The 25,110-nt window shown below is 38.9% G+C and overlaps 1 protein-coding gene across 1 annotated transcript in view; it reads left to right on the top strand.

Moving 5' to 3' along the window:
• The first annotated feature begins 1,511 nt into the window (after positions 1–1,511).
• The window catches only part of ROBO2 (roundabout guidance receptor 2), a 652,483-nt gene continuing 628,884 nt past the window's right edge, over positions 1,512–25,110 (top strand). Inside the window, exon 1 of the mRNA XM_068968049.1 lies at positions 1,512–1,573. Within this exon, the coding sequence (XP_068824150.1) occupies positions 1,513–1,573 (61 nt within the window). The 5' untranslated portion in view covers position 1,512. The remainder of the gene's footprint in view (positions 1,574–25,110) is intronic.

Genomic DNA, 25,110 nt, shown 5'->3' on the forward strand with positions numbered 1-25,110 from the left:
CTTTCCTTTCGTCCCTCCCGCTCAGCTTCTCATTCTGCTAAAAGGTGAACAGTGAACGTTTGTGTGATTTTAACCGGTAATGAGGCTGCGCCCTAGGTCCGGGAGGATGATCTTTTTCCAGAAAGCGCGTGCATCTCCGGCAGTCTGGAGGGATGAATAATTAGGAAGCGCTTCCATGAAATCACTCACCGAGAAAATTACCTGCCCATTAAACCGGACGCGGCGAGGAGCAGGAGGCTAGAGCCCACCTATCCCCTCCCGAGGCGGGAAGGAGGTGGGGACGGGGCGGCGCAGGGAAGGGGAAGGAGTGGACCGGTGGCCTCGGCTCCGAATTTGTTAATTTCCGTCCCGCTAGGACTCTGGGCTTTCCAGCTTTCCCTGGCCCTTTTGCCCAGCGGGCGGCCGTCCCCCTGTGCAGGCGGGTGGCAGAGCGTGGAGGTGCAGGCTCGGAGCACCCCCTCATCACCCGCGCTCCCTCCCCTCCCCCGGGCAGACTCCAAGCAGCTTTCATTCCTCCCCTCCCCTCCCGCCTCCTCGCCTTCCCTCCTCTAAGTCCTTCCACCCGCGGCAGCTGCAGGAGGAGGCGGACGCTCTGCTGCGGGGCCGCGGGAGCAGCGGAGGCCGGACCAGGGGACGGGCGGCTGGACCGCGCGCTCGCTCCCTCGCTCTCCCGCGCCTGGGCTCCCGGGACTCACCCGCCCCGCTCCGCTCCCGCCCGCCGCCGCCCGGGCTCGCGGGCGCTCGGAGGCGGCACCGCGGGGGGTGGCCGCAGCCCCTGCCCTGCCCCTCCCCTCCCTCGCTGCTTCCTCTGCTCTCTCCCTGCCGCCGCACCACGTAGGAGTTCGGATTCTCCACCCGACTCGTCCGGATTTCCCTTTGCCTCTCTTTTGGAAACGCGAGAGGTGGAGGGAGGCAACGAGGTGGCGGAGGAGAGGCTGGCCAAGTCGGCCCGCCCGCAAAGTGGTGCTCTGACACATCCTTATTATGGAAGTTAAGTGAAAAAACTCGGGACGTGGAGCGGCTACCGAGACGGACGCCGGGGGAAAGGAAAGCAGTGGGCAAGCCAATGTTTTTTTTCGGCAGCGCGCTGGCAAGTTTGTGCAACACTTTCTAGGAATTAGGTCTTTTCCCTTCCCCGACCCCCCTTCATCTTCTAGACTTCTGAAGAAAGAACTTGGCTTTGGATTGCCATGGAGCCTGAGGAGAGCGGGTTAGACACACTTGAATAACCCCTCCGGCTGGGCTGAATTCGTGGGAATTTAGGAAGCCAGAGTGTGGAAATACAGCAGCCTTTGACGCGCCCTCGGTTAATTTGGATGGATCCAAATGTGCGCCCCTCAACACCTCGCCACTCTCCCCTTCTGATCTTGCCATTTGCTCTTCTCGACTTTAATTAGCATCTACGAAGAGTCTAAACTTTGGACCTACCTCTTTTTTTGATACTTATTTTTGTACTTTTTGCTCTCTGGGATTGGTTTCTTAAACAATCCGGATCCTTTTTAATATGTCAAAATGAGTCGGCTGATGTTTACACAACTACTGCTCTGTGGATTTTTATATGTTCGGGTTGATGGTAAGTTAAAATGCTTTTATCTTGTTCCTCACCCCCAAGAAACATTTCTCTGAGTCGGATGTGGGCTGTAAATAAAAATGACATTGTATCTGTCGGTCCCTTTTGGCCAGGCATGGGAGCTTTGGGGGAGCAGAGGTTTTAAGTCTTTTTGTTTCTAAACCGCTGCAAGTGGAACGTGTTAGGACTCACCTATTGTTGTAATTAATTAATTAAGAGTTGGGTAATAAATGATGGGCTCTCAGTTTTGTTAGAAAAAAGAGATATGAAAGTCAGTCTCTTTAACCAGTCTAATAGTCTGAGGCTTGCTCTCCCTTTGGGGTTGGTTTGTTCTTCTATCTGAACTTTGGTTTAGAGATTCTTAGTAAGTCATAGACACCCCATGAAGGTTCAGTGGGTTAGGAATTTGAGACACAGGTAACTCGAATCAATGTGTTATCACCTGTGTGTTGGTGAGTGTTCTCCTAGGAGGATAGCAGAATGAAGATTTAGATCATAGGGAAAAAACTGTCAAAAGTAAGACTGGGCGAGGCTCCAGGAAGGGGGAAGCAGAAGCTGTGGGCTGGCCCTGGGGCTCAGAACACTCAAATCAGTCCCCAGTGGCAGACACAATGGGGATCTGAAACAGGTGCTCTAGGTGTCTCCCTCTAGGTTGAGTCAGTCTGTCAAGCAGACAGCATTCTCTCTCTCTGCTTCTCCTGTCTTTTGTTCGGATTTGGTTTCTTCAGATAGTTTCACAGGATGTCAGTTTCCTGTGGGAGGATTGCAAAATCCTTTTTTGTAGCTCTTTTGAATGAGGAGTGGAAGTAATCATTAAGGCGGTTTTTCTGTTTGTTCCAAAGAAGAATGTCAAAAGAACAATTGGTATTCACCTTCTAGCGACTTTAATTTTCACATGGCTGGACAGAATTGGTCTAAAAGAGATTAGAGCATGATTTTTTTTTTGCCTGCCTGTGTGTATTGTCATACTTTAGGTTTTTAATGACTGTACGTATGAAAAATCTGAGGTGTATTGGCCCAGATGCTTGAGCCATCATAGTAGCTTGTTGCTACATCAACTTTCTTCCAGAATTTGCATGGTGAACAAAGTCATTATTTGGGACACTGACTATTTTTGCTCGCCTGTAGAAGCTAACTTTGTTCCTGGCAGCTGCTGCTGCTGTCCAGAGAGCTATGTATCAGACTCAAAAAGGAAGCCTGTCTATAAACATAAGGCAATACAGATGAGTTTGCTTACTGTCAAGTGGCTGTTTCCTATCCTGGACTACAGGAGTACCTATGCCCCCCAGCGATAGTAGGCAAGGCATTCATGTGGACACATTGCCTTTTTTTTTTTTTCCCCTTCTAAGTTGTAGATGCATAGGAATTAATCACTTTGGATTATACCATGATAATATCTATAATCATATCTAATCATTCACCAGACATTTTCTTCAAAACATTTACCTTAGTAGTACATGTACATGACCAGAACTAAAAGATTTATGGATTTGTCCCAGGTGTCTTGATTATCATCATAAGAAGACTTTGATGTAACTTTTTGGATAATATAGCCTCAAAAGCCTGAATTTATATATTTCAATACCAGAAATACATGTATAAACTATATATTAGACTACAGTAGTATCACCAAGTGTTTTTTTTTTTTTTTTGGAGTCATTGTGTAGCTAGGAAGAATACAATTAAATTGCTCAGTGGAAGTGACAGAGGGAATCCGAAGAGCTTGGTGTTACAGAATGTAATTAATGTACCGGGGTGTTTGGAGATATATGAAACAAATGCGATTAGCCAGTTTGCTGGAACAGCAGTAGCAAGACATCATTTCTCCCCTCCCCGCCCTCCCTACTGTCCTAGCCCCCACCCTATTCCTCTCTCCCTTATTTCCTTCCTTCTTCCCCCCACCTTGTCCCTCCAGCCCCATACAGACACCTAGGACCTTTGTTCTGACTTAATAATATAGATTACAGGGGTAGTTTGTCTTGGGGCCATAACTGTGCAGCAAAAATTCATGGTAATGTAGTGAAAAATGCCCAGGGAGGAGGAGTTGAAAAGGTAATAGTAAATTGTTGTGTGTGTGAAACTAGTTTTTCTATTTAGCATCTACTATGTCCAAAGCAGTGGAAACTGTGTACACTTATTGAATTAGTACGTGAGTCATACATTTGACATTGGATTGCCTTTGATTTACTCTTGAATGATGACAGCCTCTCCATGGGGATTGTTGAAAATTTGGGATGTAGACAACACTGCCCTCTAGGCTGTTTTAGCACACTGGGATTGCATGTTCACATGTATACTGAGGGGGTTGGTTTGTAGGATCTCTAAGCTTTCTGACTTTTCCAGGGCTCTGATTTCTGTTTACTTATTATCCTTCTCAGAAGCATGTGCTTATTCTCCCCATGAATTTCAAATTTAGAGATGCTTGCACCATTTCAAAGATATACTGACTTTCCTTGTGGTAGACACAGAAATTAATTTTATTCAGTGACAAATGATACATAGATTTGCATTGAAATTTGCTTGGTGGGTTATTTATATGTGCATTTTTATGGTATATGAAAAATGTTAGATTTTTGCATCCTCATGGAAGTTATGTGCAAATATTATGATTTTTCAGTATCTTATGTCTGTAAAAACCGACAGAGAATAAAAATTAAGTTAGTTGAGGACTACAGACAAACTTTTATATTGGGACATAAATAAAGACTGTCATTCAATACAGATTAATTAACCAGATGCAGATTTTTCTTTTGTGGTTATGTAAGTGAATATGTATTGAGTTTAGCCTTTGTTCTCCAGATTTTCTGTATTTTTAAATACAGAAATAAGGTTTTGTAATCATTTACAGGGAACTAATAGGAACCATCACAAGACTGTTTGATTACATCCATATTCCATACATTGTGTCAACTTGATAATTTTTGAATACTGGTGAAAATTATGTTTTTAAAATAAAAATAGTTTCTTGTCCTTAACTATTCTAAAATGAAAATGGCTCATGTGATATTTGGGGAGATAAAGATGATCTGTGTGTGTCGTGCAGATTGTGTAATCTCATATAGGTTTATGCATTTTGCTAAAGTGCTTCTTTCAGTAATGGGCTCATTATCCTAGCCATATGTAGTCCATTTCAGTACTTAAATTGCCTATAAGTAACCTGAAATTTCTTCGTGCAACTATGCACTAATATCACGTTTGAATTGGCTTTGTTTGAATAACCTTTGATTCTAGACAACATGTGGACCATAAACCAAAAGGGTTTCTTAAAACATGAAAAAAAGAGTATCTCAAAGGAAAAATGGTCATGATTATACAAAAAGAACAATTCTAGCCATGACATCCTTGAGCAACCTGTATAAAACAGCATCCTTGCTAATAAAAATATGGGTGTCCAAGGACATTGCTTCCATTTGGGTACATATATAGTAATGAAAGGAGCTTCTATATGTAGCGTCTTCGTGTCTGACTCTTTGTGTCCAGTTAACATCTGCTTCAACAGTTCCTGCAGTCTATAAGAGATACTTATTTACTTGCTTTGTGCAATTCGGTTTATGAAGAGTTAGAAGAAAACATTTTCTTTTGCTTACTTCTTCTCCTAGTTCTCCTCTTTCTCTTGCTCCTCCTGTTCCCCTCCATCATTTCCTCCTCCTTCATTTCTTCCTTCCCCTCCTCCTTTTTCTTTTTTGGACCCAGTGGAAGGAATTATAGAAACATTTGAAGAGTGAGGAATATAGGTGATAGTGTTCTTGGATAACAGTTTAGAAAATCTACATTTAAAGGAGCTTATGTTGATAAAATTTTAACTTGGGACATACCCAGTTGGGACCTTGACATCAGTTTTCTTTTACTGTCCTGTATAGCTTTATGCAAACTTATGTAGTTCTTTTTCCAGTTTTGGCAGACAGAAGTCTACAGATAGTAATTCAACCAGAAAGTTAAAGAGTGCTATTTTATATATTTGTCTTCAAAGAGGAGTGTTGTTATGTTTCTTACAACAGGTATAGACCTATCAACCTAAATCAAATACATTGATATTGCTAGTGATTTTCTTCTTTTAAATTATTGAATAAAGCATGAATGGATGATGACAAAATATTTTAGGGGGAAACTTCCACAAACTCTTACAATATTTCCACATAGTAGAAATCTTAATATAGTATCTAGAGTGTATTGTGTGTATGCTTACGCGTGCATGCTCAGTCATGTGTGACTCTTTGTGACCCCCATGGACTGGAGCCAGCAGGATCATCTCTCCATGGAATTATTCAGGCAAGAATACTAGAATGGGTTGTCATTTCCCACTCCAGGAGATCTTCCTTATGCAGGGATTGAACCTGCATCTCCTTCATTTATAGGTGGATTCTTAACCACTGTACCACCTTGGAAGCCAGAAGTGTAGCATATTCAACCCCCAAAACCTATCTTAAACTCAGAACAATATTGGCATAATCTAGAATTCAATCCTTAGTGTTTTCTTCTTTTGCTCTGTTTGCACCTAGTACTTAATAGCTTTCATTTGGTCACATACGTTTTAAATCCTTTATGTTGATACTTCTCAAATTGCCCTTATCATGCCCTTATCAATATTCTCATGAAAGAATATTAGTTCCATGAGACTAGAACTTGGCTCTTCTATATACCTTTGTATCTCCAATGTCAACATATTACTTGCCATATCCAGCTGACCACATGACATCTTTGTTTGGTATCTAATAAGAATATATCAAACTCAAATGGTAACTAATTTGTTGGGCTGATCACTCCCCAGTATATACAAATAGCAAATCATTGTATTGTACACCTGAAACTAATATAATGGTATATAGTGATTATACCTCAATAAAATAATTTAAAAAATGAATATATTAAACTCAAGCCCAGGGTAGAATTTACTCCTCTTTCCAGTCATCTCCTGCTAAGTAAATGGCATCACCATTCACAGAGGTTTTCATGATCCAAAACTAGAAATCATTTTTTATTTGTTCTCCTAGCCCATATCCAACTTATTAGTAAACCCCTTGGCATATATACCCTGATACCTACAATTTTATGTGTGTATTTGTGATTTTTCTCTAACATTTTGATACAAACATTTTCAAATATATAACAAAGCTGAAAGATGATACAGTGAACATTCCCACCTAGAGTCTACCACTATTTTGCTGTGCTTGGTTAGCACCTATTTCTCCATTCCTGTATGCATCCATTAATTCACCTTACTGTGTTGGTTGCATTTTCAAATGATTAGATTCCAAATGTTTCTTACTAATTCAACTACCATCATCCTGGTCAAAACCTGGACTATTGGGGTAGCCTGATAAATGGTCATCCTGCCTCCATGCCTGTTCTTCTTACCCCACATCTTTCCTCTATGCAGTTAGTTCTTCACCTGGTAGCCACAGAGACCTTTTAAAAGCATGTAAATACGACGATGGCAGCTCTTTGCTCTGAAGCTTTTAATGGCTTCCACTGAGAACTCTTTACAATAGTATACAGGACTGTTCAAACTCAGGTCCCTCCCTGCCTCTCTGACCTCCTCTTTCCACACTCCCTGCTGGAACCCAGGTTTAGACTTGTGTTTTTGGTGTTTTATTCCTGACTCAGAGCTTTTGCATTTGTTCTTTCTTCTGCCTGAAATACGCTTCCTTAGGTCTTTGCATGATTGAGTCTTTCTGTTAATTTAATGAATCCCTATCCTATATCAGTTTTCCCTGGTTGTTCAGATGGTAAAGAATCTGCCTGCAGTGCAGGAGACCTAGGTTCCATCCCTGGGTCAGGAATATCCCCTATAGAAGGTATGGTACCCACCCCAGTATTTCTGGCTGAAGAAATTCATGAATAGAGGAGTCCGATGGGCTACAGTCCATGGGGTTGCAAAGAGTCTGACACGACTGAGCGACTAACAGTTTCACTTTACACTTTACCTAATATCACCTCTTCATGTATGTACATGGACTACCTTATCTAAAATTGCTTCCCTTAAAACACTCTTGGGCTACCGTCTTACCTATCTTAATTTCATTCTTAACTCTCATCACATCCTTAAAGTGTGTGTATGTGTGTGTGTGTATGTCTGTGTGCACGCTCGCACATGCATTTGTGTAAACAACCTTGAAGGGACCCACATTTTACCATACTTGCAAGCTAAGAAGTTAGACTGCTACAACTTTATGAGTGCAGGCGAAGCACATGAGTATCCCGAGACTCAGTTGGTGGCTTTGGTTAGGCACACCACACCAAGCGGCATGACTTCATGTCTGTACAGATTTGCCTTTCCCTTGAAAACCCTTAGGGACAACACCATGGGGCCCAGGTAGGTGATGTACACAAAATGGACTGGCCCCACAGCCGAGGAGCCCTGAGCATGGAAACCAGAATAGTTTAGAATGGGCCATAAGCAAATCTGCCTACCTTCTGGCCTGGAGGGGAGCTTTGTCATGACTAGATGAGATAGCAAGCAAAGCTGCTTCCTGTTCCCAAGGGAGATCGCTTACATTTTAGAAGATTTTTGCTGTATGCAGATGTTGGTGTGTTTAGTGTCTGCTGTCCCCGCTGAGCTTCCAGGGCATGGACTTGGCTTGGTCTCTCATCTTTGCCGGTGTTCCTCCTTTACCTGGAGCGCAAGATGACACATCGTAGACTCAATTATTTGTTGAATCAATGAAAAGGTGCTTATGGAGTGCTTTTGAAATGTTTATCTTCATGCCCTAGCCAACACATGAAGTATTTACCATTTGAACTAGGTTTATTTATTTATTTGGAGGTGTGTATTTCTATGTATCTCTCTCATTCTGTTTCTCTAGAGACAGAGTTATCAAATATGCATATTTTGACATTAATGGCATCATGATTTTGGATGAAATTTAATATTCCACTTTTTACCTGACAGGATATAGAGAATTTACAGTTTCCTTTGCTTTTCTACCATGGTGGCTTACATGGCCACTCCGCATCGCCAAACTAACACTGCTGTGTAAGCACGCTGTTGAGTCATGTGTATATTTTGACAAGGCACTCCTTCAAATGATTCTAATGTTCCTATTAGGACCACACACGCTGTGATCTGACCAAGGGATGTTGACTAATTTTGATGATATCTGGCCCAGAAATTGAGACTTTTCTACCTATTTAGATCAACTTTTTATTTAAGCATTAGCAGCAACAACAACAACAAAAGATTAATTCAGGGATAGAATTCAGAAGAATACTCCAATTGTATAGCTCTCAAATTGAAAACGAAGAGGAAGATTAAAATATCTGCAGCAATTAGTATTATCCTACCCCGCCTACTGTTGTCATCTTTGTGCGAGAGCCTTGTTTACCATCATTAATACTAAACTGAGATAAACTGGGTTGCCATTTTCTCCTTCAGGGGATCTTCCTGACCCAAAGGTCTGCAATCTAATTTTGGAACTTTTTTTGTTATCCAAGAAAAGAAGCTCTGTAGCCTGCTTCTTATCTACCACCCCTCCCCCAGCCCTAGGAAGAAATTAGTCTTCTTTCCGTCTCTATAGATGTGTCTATTTGGGGAATTACATGTAAACAGAATTATATAATAAAGGATCCTCTGTGACTGGTTACTTTCCCTTCATCTCATGTTTTCAAGGGTCATCTATGTTGTATATCAGGACCTCATTCTTCTTTATTGCTGAATAGTATTCCATATCCTTTATCTTTTGAATTATTAGTTCATGGACATTGGTCATTTCCACTTTGCGAATAAAGATTTGTTATAAAGATCATTGCTGTGAAAATTGGGTATTAGTCTTTGTGTGCACACATGCTTTCATTTCACTTGGGTGTATACCTGGAGTGGAATTGCTGAGTCATATGAAAATTCTGTTTAACCTTTTGAGGAACTGCAGGACTGTTTTCCACTACAGCTATATGATTTTATGTTGCCACTGGCCATGTATAAAGTACATATAATCTTTTAATTCACTCACAGAAAGAAAATGTTGAATGGCCTTTACAACTTAGATGTGAGGTTTGTAGTGAAACAATTTTATATGATAATATACTTTAAATTCCCAACAGTCCTAATTTCTAATCTGTTCAGTTATTGCCGCCTTCTGTTGCCCTGTAAAGTTTTACAAGCGAAATTAACCCAGACTGAACTTGCCACTTTTAGCAGTGACTTCAGCAATACTAAATGTAAATCACAGTATGATGACATCTCAACTCTTTCATTGGATGGAAAACTAAAGCTCAGAGTTTTTATGTACCTTGTCACAAGGCTATTGATGCTTAGTGGTAAAGCTGAAGCTAGAGTCCAGGGACTTCTTTTTATCACTTTACCATACTTTTCTTGAAAGATTTTTTCTGGCTTCTCAACCCTGGAATTCCTTAACAAGAGTACCAGGGTCTTCTAAGTGAAAATGACCAGCTGTTTTCTAAACATGTCAACAAGGGAGTTAGCTTAAGATACCTTGAGGTTTTTCATTTGATTCAGCACGTGCTTTCTTAGCAGCTATTAATAAACAAAGCTCCTTACTGAGGACATTGTGAGTAGCATAATGAAGTTAAGTAGTTCCCACCTTCAGGTAGATAATTTTTAGTAGAGAGGGTAACAAACATCCAAGCTGTTAAAAGTAGTATCTGGTAATTGGGGGCGGGGGACAGTTGAAGAAACACACAGCATAGTCTGGGAACCCAGGGAAAGAATAGATAATTTCCAGCTGTGGGAAGGGTCCACACCAAAAGGGTCCCTTAACATGGGTTTTAGAGGAAGAGTGGAGTTTTAATAGATGGAAAGGTTGAAAATTGCATTCCAACAAAAGGAATAACAGAAGGAATGGCATGGAGAGGACAAAGGTGGTCTCGGGCAAAGGCATGGAGTCGAGTTTACGTGTTACATAGTTTGTAGAGGATGAGAGGTCAGATAGCATCACTGATTCAATGGATATGAGTCAGTGAGTTAGTGAGGGACAGGGGAGCCTGCCATGCTGCAGTCCGTGGGGCTGCAAAGAGTCGGGCACGACTTCGCAACTGAACAAAGTTTGTCCAGAAGGGAAGAAGTGTAACATGATTACTGAAAGACAGTCAACAAACACCACGATCTGCAGCAAGTAATTTAACCATTCTCAGTTTCCTTATCTTTAACAATTTTCATGATAAAATTGTCTTCTCAAACAGTTGATATGAGGAATAGATGAATATATATATACACACACACACACACATATATATATGGGACATACATAGGTATATACATGTTATATATTACATTAGATGTGTATATATGTATGTATCTGTATGTTACATATATATTATATGTAGAAATTATATGAAAAGTTTTTTGAAGAGTGCCTGTTAATTAATAAACCCCAATTAAGTGTTCCTTGTTATTTTTATTAGCAGTTGTAGTTTTATTCTGTTGTTATCTCCTTCCTAGTATGGAGCAGAAGTAGATTTAGAAGGACCGTTTCTATCAGGCTAATTATGAACTATATTTGAGATGTGTTTCACAATGGTTTTCATATAACTTTTCAAGCATTAGTCTTTAGGTGACTGAATAAAAACTCTAGTTGCCTCTTAAGGGTGCTCATTGGAGGCCACACCTATGCATCTGTGACAGACGTGCTATGACATGTTTGTTTCCATTACATCATGCGCTGATCATAGAGCAAATAGGATTCCCGAGTGAGTGGTATTATGAATGAAAGGAATAAACAAGAGAGGCATGCTACAAATAGCACTTTGTAACAAGCAGCACAAGCTTCTAAAACCCTACCTTTTGGTTCATGTTGACTGATTTGTGTTTTATTCAGAATAATTTTCCCATGATGCTTTTAATATAAAGTACCATGAGGATAAATATTGTAGGAGACAAAGCTTACTGGGTTTGAAGTAAACATTCCTGGGACAGAATTTTTTTTTTTTTAATTAACCTTAAGTCTCCACTCAACATTTGATTTCATAAGTAGCCCAGTTATCCTTTTTCATCCCGTATAGCCATCATTGATCTTGATATTTTTAATAATTATTCATTAATCAGATTTGCATATTGAGTAGTTCTGTAAATTAAGGATAACCTGAACAAAGCAATATCATTGCTGTTGTGGAAGGGATACACCAGGGGTGTCCGGAAGCTGTGTGCTCCAGTGTAAAGCTTACTAGTAATTAATTGTATGACTTTAGACTCCTATAAAAATAGTATTTGGGTACTCTCCAGCGTCTCACTTAGTCTTAAATTCTGTTATTGCAAATCATTTAATTAAATGCTCTATCACTTGCATTATGTTTGAGTACAATTAAAGGGGAAAATTTAGCCTGGAAAAAAGTTATACCAAGTCATAAATGTCCATCTTTGAAAATAATCACGACTTATTGTTCAGTCTGCATGGGGCTGTATTTTGATGTGGGCTTAATGATGGTAATATAGATGATAGTCCTGCTGCTGCTGCTAAGTCCCTTCAGTCGTGTCCGACTCTGTGCGACCCCATAGGCGGCAGCCCACCAGGCTCCCCCGTCCCTGGGGTTCTCCAGGCAAGAACACTGGAGTGGGTAGATGACAGTCTATGATGGTCCAAATACGCTAGTCTTAGAATTCACGTCTGCTTTAGTTCATTAATGACCAGTGGTACTTACTGTTTCTTTATGAATAAGTGGGATTAAAATTTTTAATACTAAAAAATAAAATAGTCTTAAACCAGTGAATTTATTACTTTATAGGCACTGTAACTAGAACCATCTGTGGCAGGGCAGTTTTGGCTGAGGTGGAGAGAGTTTATTTAGCTCAGCACTTTTTAATTTCTGTTGTAGGACTGATGTGGGATCTCTTCCCCTAGCTTTTGGTCCCAAGTCTTTTCAGAAATGAGCCGGAGAACATGGAATATAATTCAACACTTGCATTACACTGCTTTGCAAGTTTAAACGTGAAGAACCAGGAAGCCATTTGGAATTTAAAGAATTCGTCTGAAACTTGTACAACAGTTATAACCAATTACAGCGTCCCTAAGTATGATCAAAAGAGCAAGAACTTTTGACTTTCAATAAATTAAGTCAAGGTTCTCTTTATAAAGAAAAGGTTATACGTTTTCTAAATCAATGTTAGAGCCATGCTTTAACAGTATATAGTTCCAAATACTAGTGAACACTGGAATACGGTACACTAATTTGTTAAGGTGCATTCGATACTTATGAAACCTAGTTTCCAAGGTTACAGCAAATTAAGGGAAGTCAATTAAGTTACAGCAAATTAAGGATGAACCTAGCAATAAGCATTCTACATTGTGTTTTGTGTCTCTGTCATCTCCTGCATTGGCAGGCAGGTTCTTTACCACTAGCACCACCTGGGAAGGCCCTTTTATTTTAAAGTGAGCTTTAATGTATCGTCAAATAATAGTCACAGTTACTGAAAACTGAGTTAATTTCTGTTAAAACTATAGTCAGCATTTCAGCTTCCCCAACCTTAAATATGCAATAACTTGTCCATTCTAAAACACTTTTGCACTTCAGCAACTAAAGCAATCAAGCCATCACCCAAATGCCAATTATGGGACTACTTGCCTAAAGGGATCCTTGATGAGAGGAGATACTGAATAAGAAGAATGTAACCTTTAAAAAAAAGTGCCCCATTCCTTCTCATTTTTTACATTCAAAATGGACTGTGAAGAACTGGAACATTGATGGTTTAAGAATAATTCTTCTTGGATGCAATGATAATCTCAGTAGTTAAAAACTAACAGTGAAAAAGTATGTCCATGGTACCTGAGCCCTGTACTTGCAAATCTTCAAGCGGTCATTCAGTTGAGGTTTGCAGCCTTTTTTTCTTCTCACAGATGCTATTTATTTATTTATTTTTAGATTGTGAATGATTTTTAGTCAACCATTCTAGGCTCCCCATGGCCCTTAATGTTATACCTAAAGGGCACTTGGCCAGTACATCCTGATGTTGCACAGGCTCTGGGAAAGGCACTCATTTTCTTTACATGCTCACGTAGGACATGTCCACCATCAGGGGATGACAGGTGGAGCAGTAAGCTTCGAATCATGGCTTGGTCTTCTTGGCAATCAGCCCCTATTTAATAACCTTACCAGAGAAAAAGTGCTAAATTCACTGGCTATCCTGAAAACACATAGATGATTTTGTAGCTAAGTATGTTTTTAAGTGTTTCAATCTGCTTTTGTGATTTGAAAGCCTGGATAATATCAACTTGTAACACAGAATGAAAGACAAAAGAATGGGAAAAATATGTACAACACGTGGGTACAGATCTGGGGCAAAGATAACTTTTATTCCCCTACCCCATACACACATGGCTGTAAGATATGAATAAACTTTATGGTTGTTCGTTTGTTGCCTGCCCTCTACTTACAGTCCAATAGACAACTTTTTATTTTATGAAGTACATTTCCTGGGCTATGAATTATTATTGTATTTTTCTGTTAAGCTGTAACACCTGTAGTGTTCATCAGTTGGATCTTATGAAACTTATCCAGATTTTTGAGCTGCTCCATAAAAGCATCTCATCACATTAAATTCAAATTCCAAGTTTGTTTAACTTTTCAGAAAGTGGTTTTTATCTTTTTACACAGCAGCTAACCATGGCTTGTGAATTAGACTAGGCAATTGCTTTTATAGTCTTTTTCAAGATGCAATTCTAAGGTTTCTGAAATTAGCGTGCTATAGGAGTGACTTTTGCATTTGAAATAGTCCAGGAGGTGCAGATACACCTAGGAGAGGCAGTCTCTATGAACAATAAGGGATGGGCGGGTGTTGGAAAAGTGAAAAACAGAACATTTGAGTGGATCAGCATTGGAAACTCTACTATATAGCAAGTGGACAAGCTGATATTTAGTTCTGTGGGTTGTTAACATTCACATAAAACAGAATCATTTAACATTTACTGAATCCTTTTTGATAATCAATTTGGGATCAAATGCAAAAGAACATGTGTCTGGCTTTGTATGACCCCAGATTCTTCCGTTTTCCCTTTGAGCAGATGACATGCCTTCTTTGCAGACTGATATTGGTTGCTAGGAGAAGTGCACTGGTCTGGTCCCCTCTTATCCAGCAGTAAAACTAAAGAGTGTATTGAGTAAGAGAAAGAGAGGCGGAACACGGTGCAGGCCATGAATCATGACTTGTCTCCAATATGTCCACTTTGCTCCCATTTTTTTTCCCTTTAAAAACTTTTGTTTTTACCAGTGATGCTTTCTTTCAGCTGCTATCTATAATCCTTTTGGAGCCTGAGGGAAAGAGGGCTGCTAAAGGGAGGCTGTCTGCTAAGAGTCCACTCAGAGGCATAATAAAAGCCTTGAGAGTTATTCATGGGGCCACATTAGTGAGAATGCCCTACCCAGTGAATAGCATCAGTCAGCTGCTTTTGAAATCGAGTGATTAATACCTTCTGTTTTTAATGGGGGGGAAAAGGCAGACAAGAAAGGTCTTCATACTACTTTGGCTCTTTTGCAAATTAGATCTTATACATTGTCAATGCTTTTGAAAAAGAAGTTGCTAAATTTTCAATACCTGCAGTAGTCTTTAAAAGAAATAGTGTTTCATGAACTGTTAATTGTGGCTACTGTTAGATACAACTGAAATGGTAAAATGTCCCAAATGAACAATTATATATATTAAGAAAAAAAAGCAGGTAGCCATTCTTACATTTTGGCCACATTTTGTGATAACCGTCAAACTAAAAACATGATGTTCAATGATTATATTCAAAATGTTGCCTATGCTGATCCTATTTCACAGCATCCAGATCACATTGTTGTTTGTTTGATAAAGAAACTAATTACAATGCTCTTGAGATTTCAGAGAAACATCTAATGAGAAGGTGTGAAGGGTGGCAGGTGTTTGTTTCCCATGAGCACTTGGATATAAGGGATAGTTTGTGATTTACAAAGAAGTGGTTTACATATATATACACATATATATGTTTATATCTATAGGCTAGATTAGCATAAGGGATTTGGGATGTTGCCACTATAATGCATTCCTGTTACCTCTCTTTAAATCTTTTGATTGCATTGGGTTCATGGAATGGCTCAAATAAAATTGCTTAGCATTCAGGAAGCTTGACAATCATCTAAGGTGTGTAGATAGAAAAGCTTCTGGTTTTGGTGGCCTGTGGAGTTTTTCAGCATGATTCTACTGTCATCCAGGCTGTTACTATTTAGATGGCAGTTTAAGCCAAGCCCAGTGTTCCTTTAAAATGATTCTCATTCTTCTACTCATTTTACATTTTAAGTTTGTTTTTGATGTAGCAACCTAGTCTGGCTCTTCATTATCTACTCATGTTCAATTAAAAAAAAAAAAGAAAACAAAACAAAAAAAACTTTACTGTGGTTTGAATATGAGAACAAACATTTGAAGAACTCTGCATGATGCCTCCTGTAAACTGTTTTTCACCCTGTGGAAGTGAAATATCTTGTTAAGAGGTGGTAATACCCAAGGGCAATCAGAGATGGAATTGTAACGATTTGGTGGGTGATGTCTAGAGATCAGCTTCCAGTGAGGTCTCATTTAACATCTTTATTAGTGATATAAAAAAGAGAAGAAAACGATAAAGAAATTTACATATTTCAACATTCGAACGCAATCAGGAAGTTTTTCCCCAACTAACTATCCATAGCCCCTAATGAACGTGGAAGTGACTTCGGAAAACTTTAGATGGCAAGTTAGCAGATTATGAACTGCTTTATTATGAACTGCCTTGTTTGGTATATGCATGTAAAGTAATTCTTCAGGGAAATAATCAGAAATCTAGGTATCTAGTTAGAGAGAGAAGCCAGCAAAGTAATAAAAGTGAAAGGGCCCAGGGGATAAAGATGGAATAGTGGCAAGCAGAAAACGCGATTCACATTAACAGTGTAATGTCCCAGTTTTAAAGGTCAGGAGATTATAGTGCCCATTTAGGGAGCATGGCATCACTGACAGTGGAGATTCTCTTTCAATGACAGTGGCTTAAGTGCAGTTGAAATACTTCTTTCATTTTGTACTTCATTGCCAGAATGTGAGACTGAGAGAGAGATTTTGGGAGAACAGAGGTAGGAGTGAGTACAGACAGATTCTTTTGGAAGGTGTCTGTCCACTGAAAAGCAGAGAAGGATGTATTTGTTGTCTCTGTATATCCTGACCTATACAGAGGAGGAGCAACATTGTGATGGATCCTATTAGACATTTTCAAATATTGAGGGAAAGGATTGGCAGTATGTAACCAAGTTTGAAATAGTTCACCAGTCACTTTTCAGAGCTAAATCAGAAAAACTTGAAAGCTATGAGTTATGCTCAGGGGGGGAAATACTCATATTTTAAAATTGTGTTGATTTAAATGATAGGAGATGGTTAAAGCAAAGTTGCAGTTTTCTAAAGAAAAGGTAATAATCAATGAGTCCACTATGTAAATAGACAAGAATTGTAATCAGACTCATTGACTGAACAGGATCCAGAACATAATACTCCTTAACTACTTTCAAAATTAGTGAGGTCTTATTAGACATGCACCCTTTGGGGTTTTACCGTTTTAAGAGAAATGAAAACATTTGATGGTCTCTGTTATGTGTGTGTGTGCACGTGCTAAGTCTCTTCACTCATGTCCGACTCTGCACAACCCCATGGGCTGTAGCCCACCACACTCCTCTTGTCAGTGGGATTCTCCAGGCAAGAATACTGGAGTGGGTTGCCGTGCCCTTCTCCAGTGGATCTTCCCAACCCAGGAGTCGAACCTGCATCTCTGATGTCTCCTGCATTGGCAGGCAGGTTCTTAACCACTAGTGCCACCTGGGAAGCCGTTCTCTTTTATAAACAGCTGCAAAATGATAACAGGAGTGGAAAATATTATGTAAGATTGGCCTCATGAGTTGTCATTCTTTTTTTGTGTTTTTCTTCTGGTCCCATTATTTTGAATAAATTATTATGAGAAGGCAGAACAACATTCTGTTATTGGATTTGAAAATCATCTTTCTTAGTTTCAGACGTTTGTAGTTGTTTGATAGCCATCACATACAAGCTAATACCTTGGCTTTAGTTATTATTTTATATCATTAATGATAAGCCCAAGAGAACAGAAAGAATGCAGAGCTGAATGCTAATGCCGATCAGCACCATCCTGTTCTTATCGTCTCCTGGTACCTATGTTAGGAAAAGGAGCATAATAGTGTGAATGGGGTACTTGAGAACTTCAAGAGCTAGGTAATCACTATTTCTCGGTTTGCTGGCCATAAATCTTCCTCTGCCTTTGTAGAGAGAAAGGATGTAAATGAATGGCAGAGTTTTGTTCCAATAAAATTTTATTGATGGACACATACTATATTTTTTAATATTTTTTCCATTTCACTAAATACCATATTCTTTTGACATTTTTTCCCCTATGACTTAGAAATGAAAAAACTAATCTCCCACATTATCATGGCAAAACAAGGGGTTGGCAAGTGTTTCCCTGAGTGTGTGACTTGGTGCAGAATATGAACTATCCCTTTTTTCATTAGAGGAGGAGAAGAAAAAGCTGATGTTTTGGGGCAAGAGGCAGATGGAGCTAGAAGATGAACATATTATTTCTCCAGCTTCATCACTCTTCATCCAGTCTTTCAGCAGATGTTTGATGTGTGCCTACTATGGGCCGTGAATTGAGCTCTTTAGATCCCACGCTGTCTTAAATCCTGTGACTGCCCTTAACTCCTGCTGCAGTTGAGGTATTTGTATAGTGTGCTGAGAACCTGCCAGGCTGCCTGGAGCCTTCAGAGAAAGGTTCCTTACTGATTCTCCCAAATCCTTCCCCAACAAGAGTGCTCCTGTCTGGTGTTGCTCATGCCAGTAGTTCAGCTCAGAAGCAAGGGAAAACTTCATTAAAAAAAAAAAAAAACAATTATTTTTAATTGGAGAAAATTGCTTTACAATGTTGTGTTGGTTTCTGCCATACAGCAGCATGAATCAGCCGTAAGTATACACGAGAGGGGCTTCTCAGATGGCGCTAGTGGTAAAGAACCCATCTGCCAATTCAGGAGATGCAAGAGATGTGGACTCAATCCCTGGGTTGGGAAGATCCCCTGGAGAAGGAAATGGGAACCCACTCCAGTATTCTTGCTTGGGAAATCCCATGGAGAGGACACTGCTGGTCTACAAGTCCATAGGGTCGCAGAGTTGGACATGGCTGAGCACACACACACACATTTACATCTTAGTCGATTTTACATTTGCTGAATTGTGCAAAGTAGGGCTCAATGTTAGACAAATTAAATTTGTCCGTTATGGACGCCAATAGAGTTTATGCCACCCGACCACAAATATTTTCAAGACTCAAACTTCCTCTTGATATCAAGGATCTAGGTTTCGTCTAGTAAAAGGAAAGTGTAGCATGGAGTGGAGCAAGCCTGCACAGAGGCTCTTCACGCTAAATATAGTCCCTGTACCAGTTTGACAGTAAATTACTTGGCTGGGTGATAAAGGCTAGGAGAGTTTATAAGAGAGATTCTCTGCTTGGCGTACGATTATATGCTGGATCCTTTCTCCCGTCCATAGAATTATCTGCATTTGTTGTTCCTAATGTAAGAGAATGATAGAATGGATCCCATGTCTTAGTAATTTGAAAGTGAAAAATAAGATGGACAGTGAGGTGAAGAACGGCAATTCCCAGAGTTTAATAATTAACTTTATTTTGTCAATTTTATATTACTGGCATGCTGTGGGACCATATCATAGCTAACGTTTGAAAGCAAATGGGCCTTGTGCCATGACATCTGCAACCAGTGATTGAGAAGAGGCTAACTTCACACAACTTCATCAGTATATATGTGTTTTATATCTATATATCCATATCTTTTATTGCTTAAAGTGTAATATGCCAATGATGAAATATGAGTTCCAATAATTGACTGTCTACATGTTAAACTTGGAGTTATGGTACAGGATAGAGTGGCATTCATTTGTATTTAGGAATAACAGATACAAAAAAGTATTTTCTTGGATCTCACCCTTGGATGATTGTATGTTACTTTTATAGTATGCTTTTTTATTGTAAAGATTTTTTTCTCTTTAGTCCAATTCCACAGCCTGTTTCCATTAACATCAAACACTTTCGCATGTTGTATTCATCATGCTGTAACACAGAGCATATAATATAGAAACGGATGCTCCTGGTATTAGAGGTCTCTGCATAAAATTCATTCTCCTGGCTTTGTTATTAGACCAGTAAATTGCATATTGTACTGATGAAGGGACTTTCATTCTTATAATAGCCTGTGAACTCAGGAGGGACTAGTTTGCTCACAAGGCATATATAAATGACTGGAACTATAGAAAGTCTCCTAATGAATCGAAATATAGATGCTGTGAAGAAAATTCATTTGGGGCATATATAAATGACTAGAACTATAGAAGTTCTCATAATGAATCTGGAATAGAAATACAGATGTTGCAAAAGAAAATACGCTCCGCTCATTCTCCTTTATCTCCTCTTTGCTGTCATCTCCTAACATCCTATCATGATATCTCTCAGTATCTTCAGTTTCTATCCATGTAAGGGTTATAGAGGGTTTCAGAAATATACATGTATATTTGGAGAACTCATTTTAAGTACAGCATTTTTACATAAAAACTAATATAAATTGGATTGGACTATAACATGTGTAATATAAGTTTAACCAAACTACATTTTTATACCCTGAGGAACTAATCAAAACCAGTGGGATAACTTTATTACACCCAATCCCGATCAATTTATTTCTCTAAATTTGTATAACTGCCAGATCATGTTTTGCCTTTCCCCCTCTAATTTCAAGTTTTAAAAGCAAGGTAAGTTAACCAAAAGAATGTTTATGAGGTGAATTTGGTTTGGCAAAATGGTGATTGTTATAACAGCCATTTTAAGTAGCATGAATGCATTAAATTAACATGGCAAATAGAGTCGTTGAACTGTTCTTTACTTATAAATGAGTGCACAGTGCTAATAATATCTTTTGGGAGAGGATTTAGGATATATTTGGTAGGTATTTACCTCACAATAAGAGGAAAGTTTCCTTCCATGAGAAAACATTAGATCACAGGAAGGCCAGAAATATTTGAGTCACAACTTTGTGAAGCTAAACTAGGTTTAAACAAGTTCTAGCAAGATAAAGTCCTCAGAATAATAAAGATAATGGCCACAAAGATCTATTACTGTTTCCCACATCATTCCTGTAATGTAGCTAAGACTCTCTTTGATGAAGTCATCCTTTCTCTATTCATTTGTGTAAAACCCATTCTCCCCCTTCCTTTTTTCAAAGGAGGTGGTATTTAATAATTTGGTAGGGCTATAAAGTCCTAATTTTGTTTGATTTGAGAATCACTTGGCTTAGGCAATAAAAATAAAGATGTAAATTTGTAAGTGAAAAATTTTCTACTTTATTATTAGTATCTTAATTCCAAATGTGCTTTTATTTATCAGAAAACTTGAGAACTGTGTAACCTTTTATTTTCAATTGTGAGAAACTAGCAACCTCTCATTTCTTGAAATTATATAGGCAATTTGAAACATTAAAGACTGGGAAATACTAGGAATTGAGCATTTAGGAAAAAACTATGTAGTACTTAGTGTAATTTTCACAGCTGTAAATATATAGGTAACTCAAGGCTTAAGTAAAGATGTACAGTTTTTTGGCAATTGCATTTTTGACTGTAGATTCAATAACATAAAAATAATTTTTTTCAAATTTATTGCTTAATATTTCTAACATGAAATATAAAATGGTTGAATTGGAGCCATAGCCATAATCATAATCCATAACCCATGCAATGTGTTTTGTAGATCAGGGAATATACATGTACATGTATATATGTCATATACGCACATATATGCAATGTGTTTGGTAGATCAGGGAATATACATGTACATGTATATATGTCATATACGCACATATATGCAATGTGTTTTGTAGATCAAGGAATATACATGTACATGTATATATGTCATATATGCATATATATGCATATGTATAAATGTGCATATACGTGGACACATATACACAAAAATGCATGCATATGTACATATACATACATACTTACAGTGTAGTTAAAAATTTATACAACCAGGTTGAAAGGCTCTAGCACTTTTATCATTTTTATTAACAATCATGTGAGTTAGTTACTAGCATGCATACCATCCTTTCTTATTATAGTTTTTCTGTTTAATATGAACTCAGATTGGGGTTACAGTTGAATTTTTTCATTATGTGTATGTGTCTGTGTATGTGTGTGTGTCTGTGTTGTTTTTAACTATCAGAAAAAGGAATACTTACATGTCTTGCTAATTTGCTACAGTATTAAGAAAATTCCATTACAATATTGGGAGTAAAAAATGTCCTTAATGTCTTTTATTAAGCTTTCAAATACCACGTGAATACAATAAGTGAATAAAAACCTCTGGGCGTAGATGCTTTTAGCTTAATAGCAAACTAGCTTTATTCAGTTGCCTTGAGGCAAAATTCATGAAAATTAAAACTTCAATACTTTAATATTGAGTTACTTGAAAGTTCCAACCAAATGTAAGTAATATCCAAATAACCTTGTTATTGTAATTTAAAAGACAAAGATGATTGTATGCTACCTGGAATATCCTGTTCTCTGTTTCATAACATCCCTAAGAATGGCTTTGTGACTCCTCTTAGGGCTAATGAATATCTATTTTTACAATTCTTGAAAAAATAAAGGAGAAAACACATCTGTGGAATATGGCACCAAGGCTTGTGTGTGTGTGTGTTAGTTGCTTACTTGTGTCCGAGTCTTTGCAACTCCATGGACTGCAGCCTGCCAGGCTCTTCTGTCCATGAATTCTCCAGACAAGAATACTGGAGTGGATTGCCATTTCCTTCTGCAGGGGATCTTCCTGACCCAGGCATTAAACCCTGGTCTCCTGCTTTGCAGGCAGATTCTTTACCATCTGAGCTATAGGAACATCCTTTGGCACCAAGGGATGAGTTGTTAGTTAAAAAGAAATTTCATCTTAGCTATTTCTAAGTTTGCAACTATTATTAATTACTATGACTATTTATTATTATTAGATGGTAGCACAGATGCACATTAGTTCTTTCAAAAAATATTTACTATGTATCTGCATTATGCTGGGTACTTGTAATAGTGTGCTGAGCTTTCAGTTTGGTGGGAAAGATAGATAATAATCACACTGCATATGTTTGTCCTTATAATTGACTTTTAAGTATTATAAAGAAAAAAGTATAGAATGTCTTGCATAGACTAAAAAATCTATAAATAATATTTATGCTGAGGCCTGTGGATTGGAGATAGTCATCTGAAAAGTAGTATTTGGGAAGAGCATTTAAGACTGAGAGAAGGTCTTGAAGAGAGTTGGGGTGGAGGGAGGGGAAACTTGTCATCGTTGAAAATCTAGAAGAATGGTAGAGGGGGAATTTGTGAGCCAAGGAAAGGTAGAAGAAGGCTAGGCTGGATGGTACAGATTATATAGGTGAGGATTCTAAACTTTATCCCAGGACAACGAAAAGACTTTGGAGGTTTGTTTTTCTCCTAGGGAAATTTCCAGGCTATTAGAAGAGATGGCAACCCACTCCAGTACTCTTGCCTGGAAAATCCCCTGGACGGAGGGGCCTGGTAGGCTACAGTCCATGGGGTCCCTAGGAGTCAGACACGACTGAGCGACTTCACTTTCACTTTTCACTTTCATGCATTGGAGAAGGAAATGGCAACCCACCCCAGTATTCTTGCCTGGAGAATCCCAGGGACGGGGGAGCCCGGTGGGCTGCTGTCTATGGGGTCACACAGAGTCGGACACGACTGAAGCAACTTAGCAGCAGCAGCAGCAGCAGAGATCCAGTGGTAAATCTGAGTACTATAGAATGTAGTTAGTTGTTAGCTGTGGTTTGCTGTTAGCTGAGATGGCCTCAGAAGGCTATGAAAGCATATTGGACTGAAACCATTCTTGGTGTTGAGAAGGGTGATGAGGAAAGAATTCTGAAGGGAATACCTTGGGCTGAGTCCAGAGTGTGTACTAAGTAGCTTCAGTTGTGTCTGACTCTTTATGACACTATGGACTATGGTCTGTATGCCGGCAGGCTCCTCTGTCCATCAGATTCTCCAGGCAAAAGTATTGGAGTGGGTTGCCGTGCCCTCCTCCAGGAGATCATCCTGACCCAGAGATGAAATCTATGTCTCGTATATCTCCTGCATTAGCATGTGGGTTCTTTACCACTAGTGCCACCTGCTGCTGCTGCTGCTAAGTCGCTTCAGTCGTGTCCGACTCTGTGCGACCCCATAGACGGCAGCCCACCAGGCTCCCCCGTCCCTGGGATTCTCCAGGCAAGAACACTGGAGTGGGTTGCCATTTCCTTCTCCAGTGCCACCTGGGCAGCCATTAATAAGAGTTAGCTAGAAGCATTGCCCAGTCCTCACTCCAGACCAGTTACATTAAAAAGGCTAGGACAGAAGCCTGGGTGTCTGTCTCCTAAAAGCTCTCTTATGATTCTGGACCATTCAGGGTGGACAGTGAGAACTTGATAAGGAATAATACAGGGAGATGTTCCCAAGGAGCTGCAAGTCAATTGGTAAGACTGGAGCAAAGTAGATGATGAAGGGCCAATATAGAGAGATATCTAGGATTTTGGCCAAAATAACTAAATAAATAACATGAATGAGTTTCAAACGTATTCTGCAATGAGGGAAGCAAATAATGATTGACAGGATTCACTATCCCATCAACTCCCGTAATTCTTCATCTCCATGGGTTACATCTTATTTTACTTGAATTGTAATAATTTATGTATAAGCTTTATGAATCACACTTATGTTAGGCAACTTCACGCCAGGAGCTGTTTCTTCATGGCTTGCTATGCTTCTTGTGAGTAGGAGAGAACCATACATTTAAAAAGTGTTCAATAAATATTTGCTGAGTTAAAATGGCCCACTTCATTCAAGTCTTCTTTGTCCTTACTTGTAGAAATAGCAAAAGCTACTCTTTTCCCTTGGTTTTGCAGAATTCATCAATTGTGTGTGTAAATTAAAAATGATCTATTCATCACTTATTGAATATACTCTTATTTATGTATTCTGAATTTGATTGGGCTATCCCCTATCTATATTTGTGTGTTTAAATCCAATTTCTCATTTAAGGATGTTCATAATGTGCACTTTATATTGTAATTGTTAGTTTACTGACCTGGATGGAAGGGAAAACCTGTTTTCTTTACATTAATTTGAAAGCCTGCTAAAAAATTAATGTGCTTATATTACTGTTATTAATTTTTCTATGTCATGCAATTTTCATGTATTTTGTTTCATTTTTTCATTAATTTTCATGGCTTTTGCTGTAAGAAGTTGATTTTACTCTGAAAATTAGCTTAATGAAATTCCCTGGCAGTCCGGTGGTTAGGATTCTGTGGTTTCATTACTGAGGGCCCGGGGTTCAATCTGTTAAGGAAACTAAACTCCCCCATGCCCTGCAGCATGGCCAAAAGAAAAAAAAGTTACCTTAAAAGGAGAATATGTTAAATTATGTCAGCTTACCCCTTTCAAAGAAAGAAGATTAAAGTATAAAGACTAGTTTATGAGAGTTTGTAAGACAAAATTTAAGAATATGAAAAAATTT

This window comes from Capricornis sumatraensis, chromosome 1 (assembly GCF_032405125.1).
Source record: "Capricornis sumatraensis isolate serow.1 chromosome 1, serow.2, whole genome shotgun sequence".
Taxonomy (NCBI): Eukaryota; Metazoa; Chordata; class Mammalia; order Artiodactyla; family Bovidae; genus Capricornis; species Capricornis sumatraensis.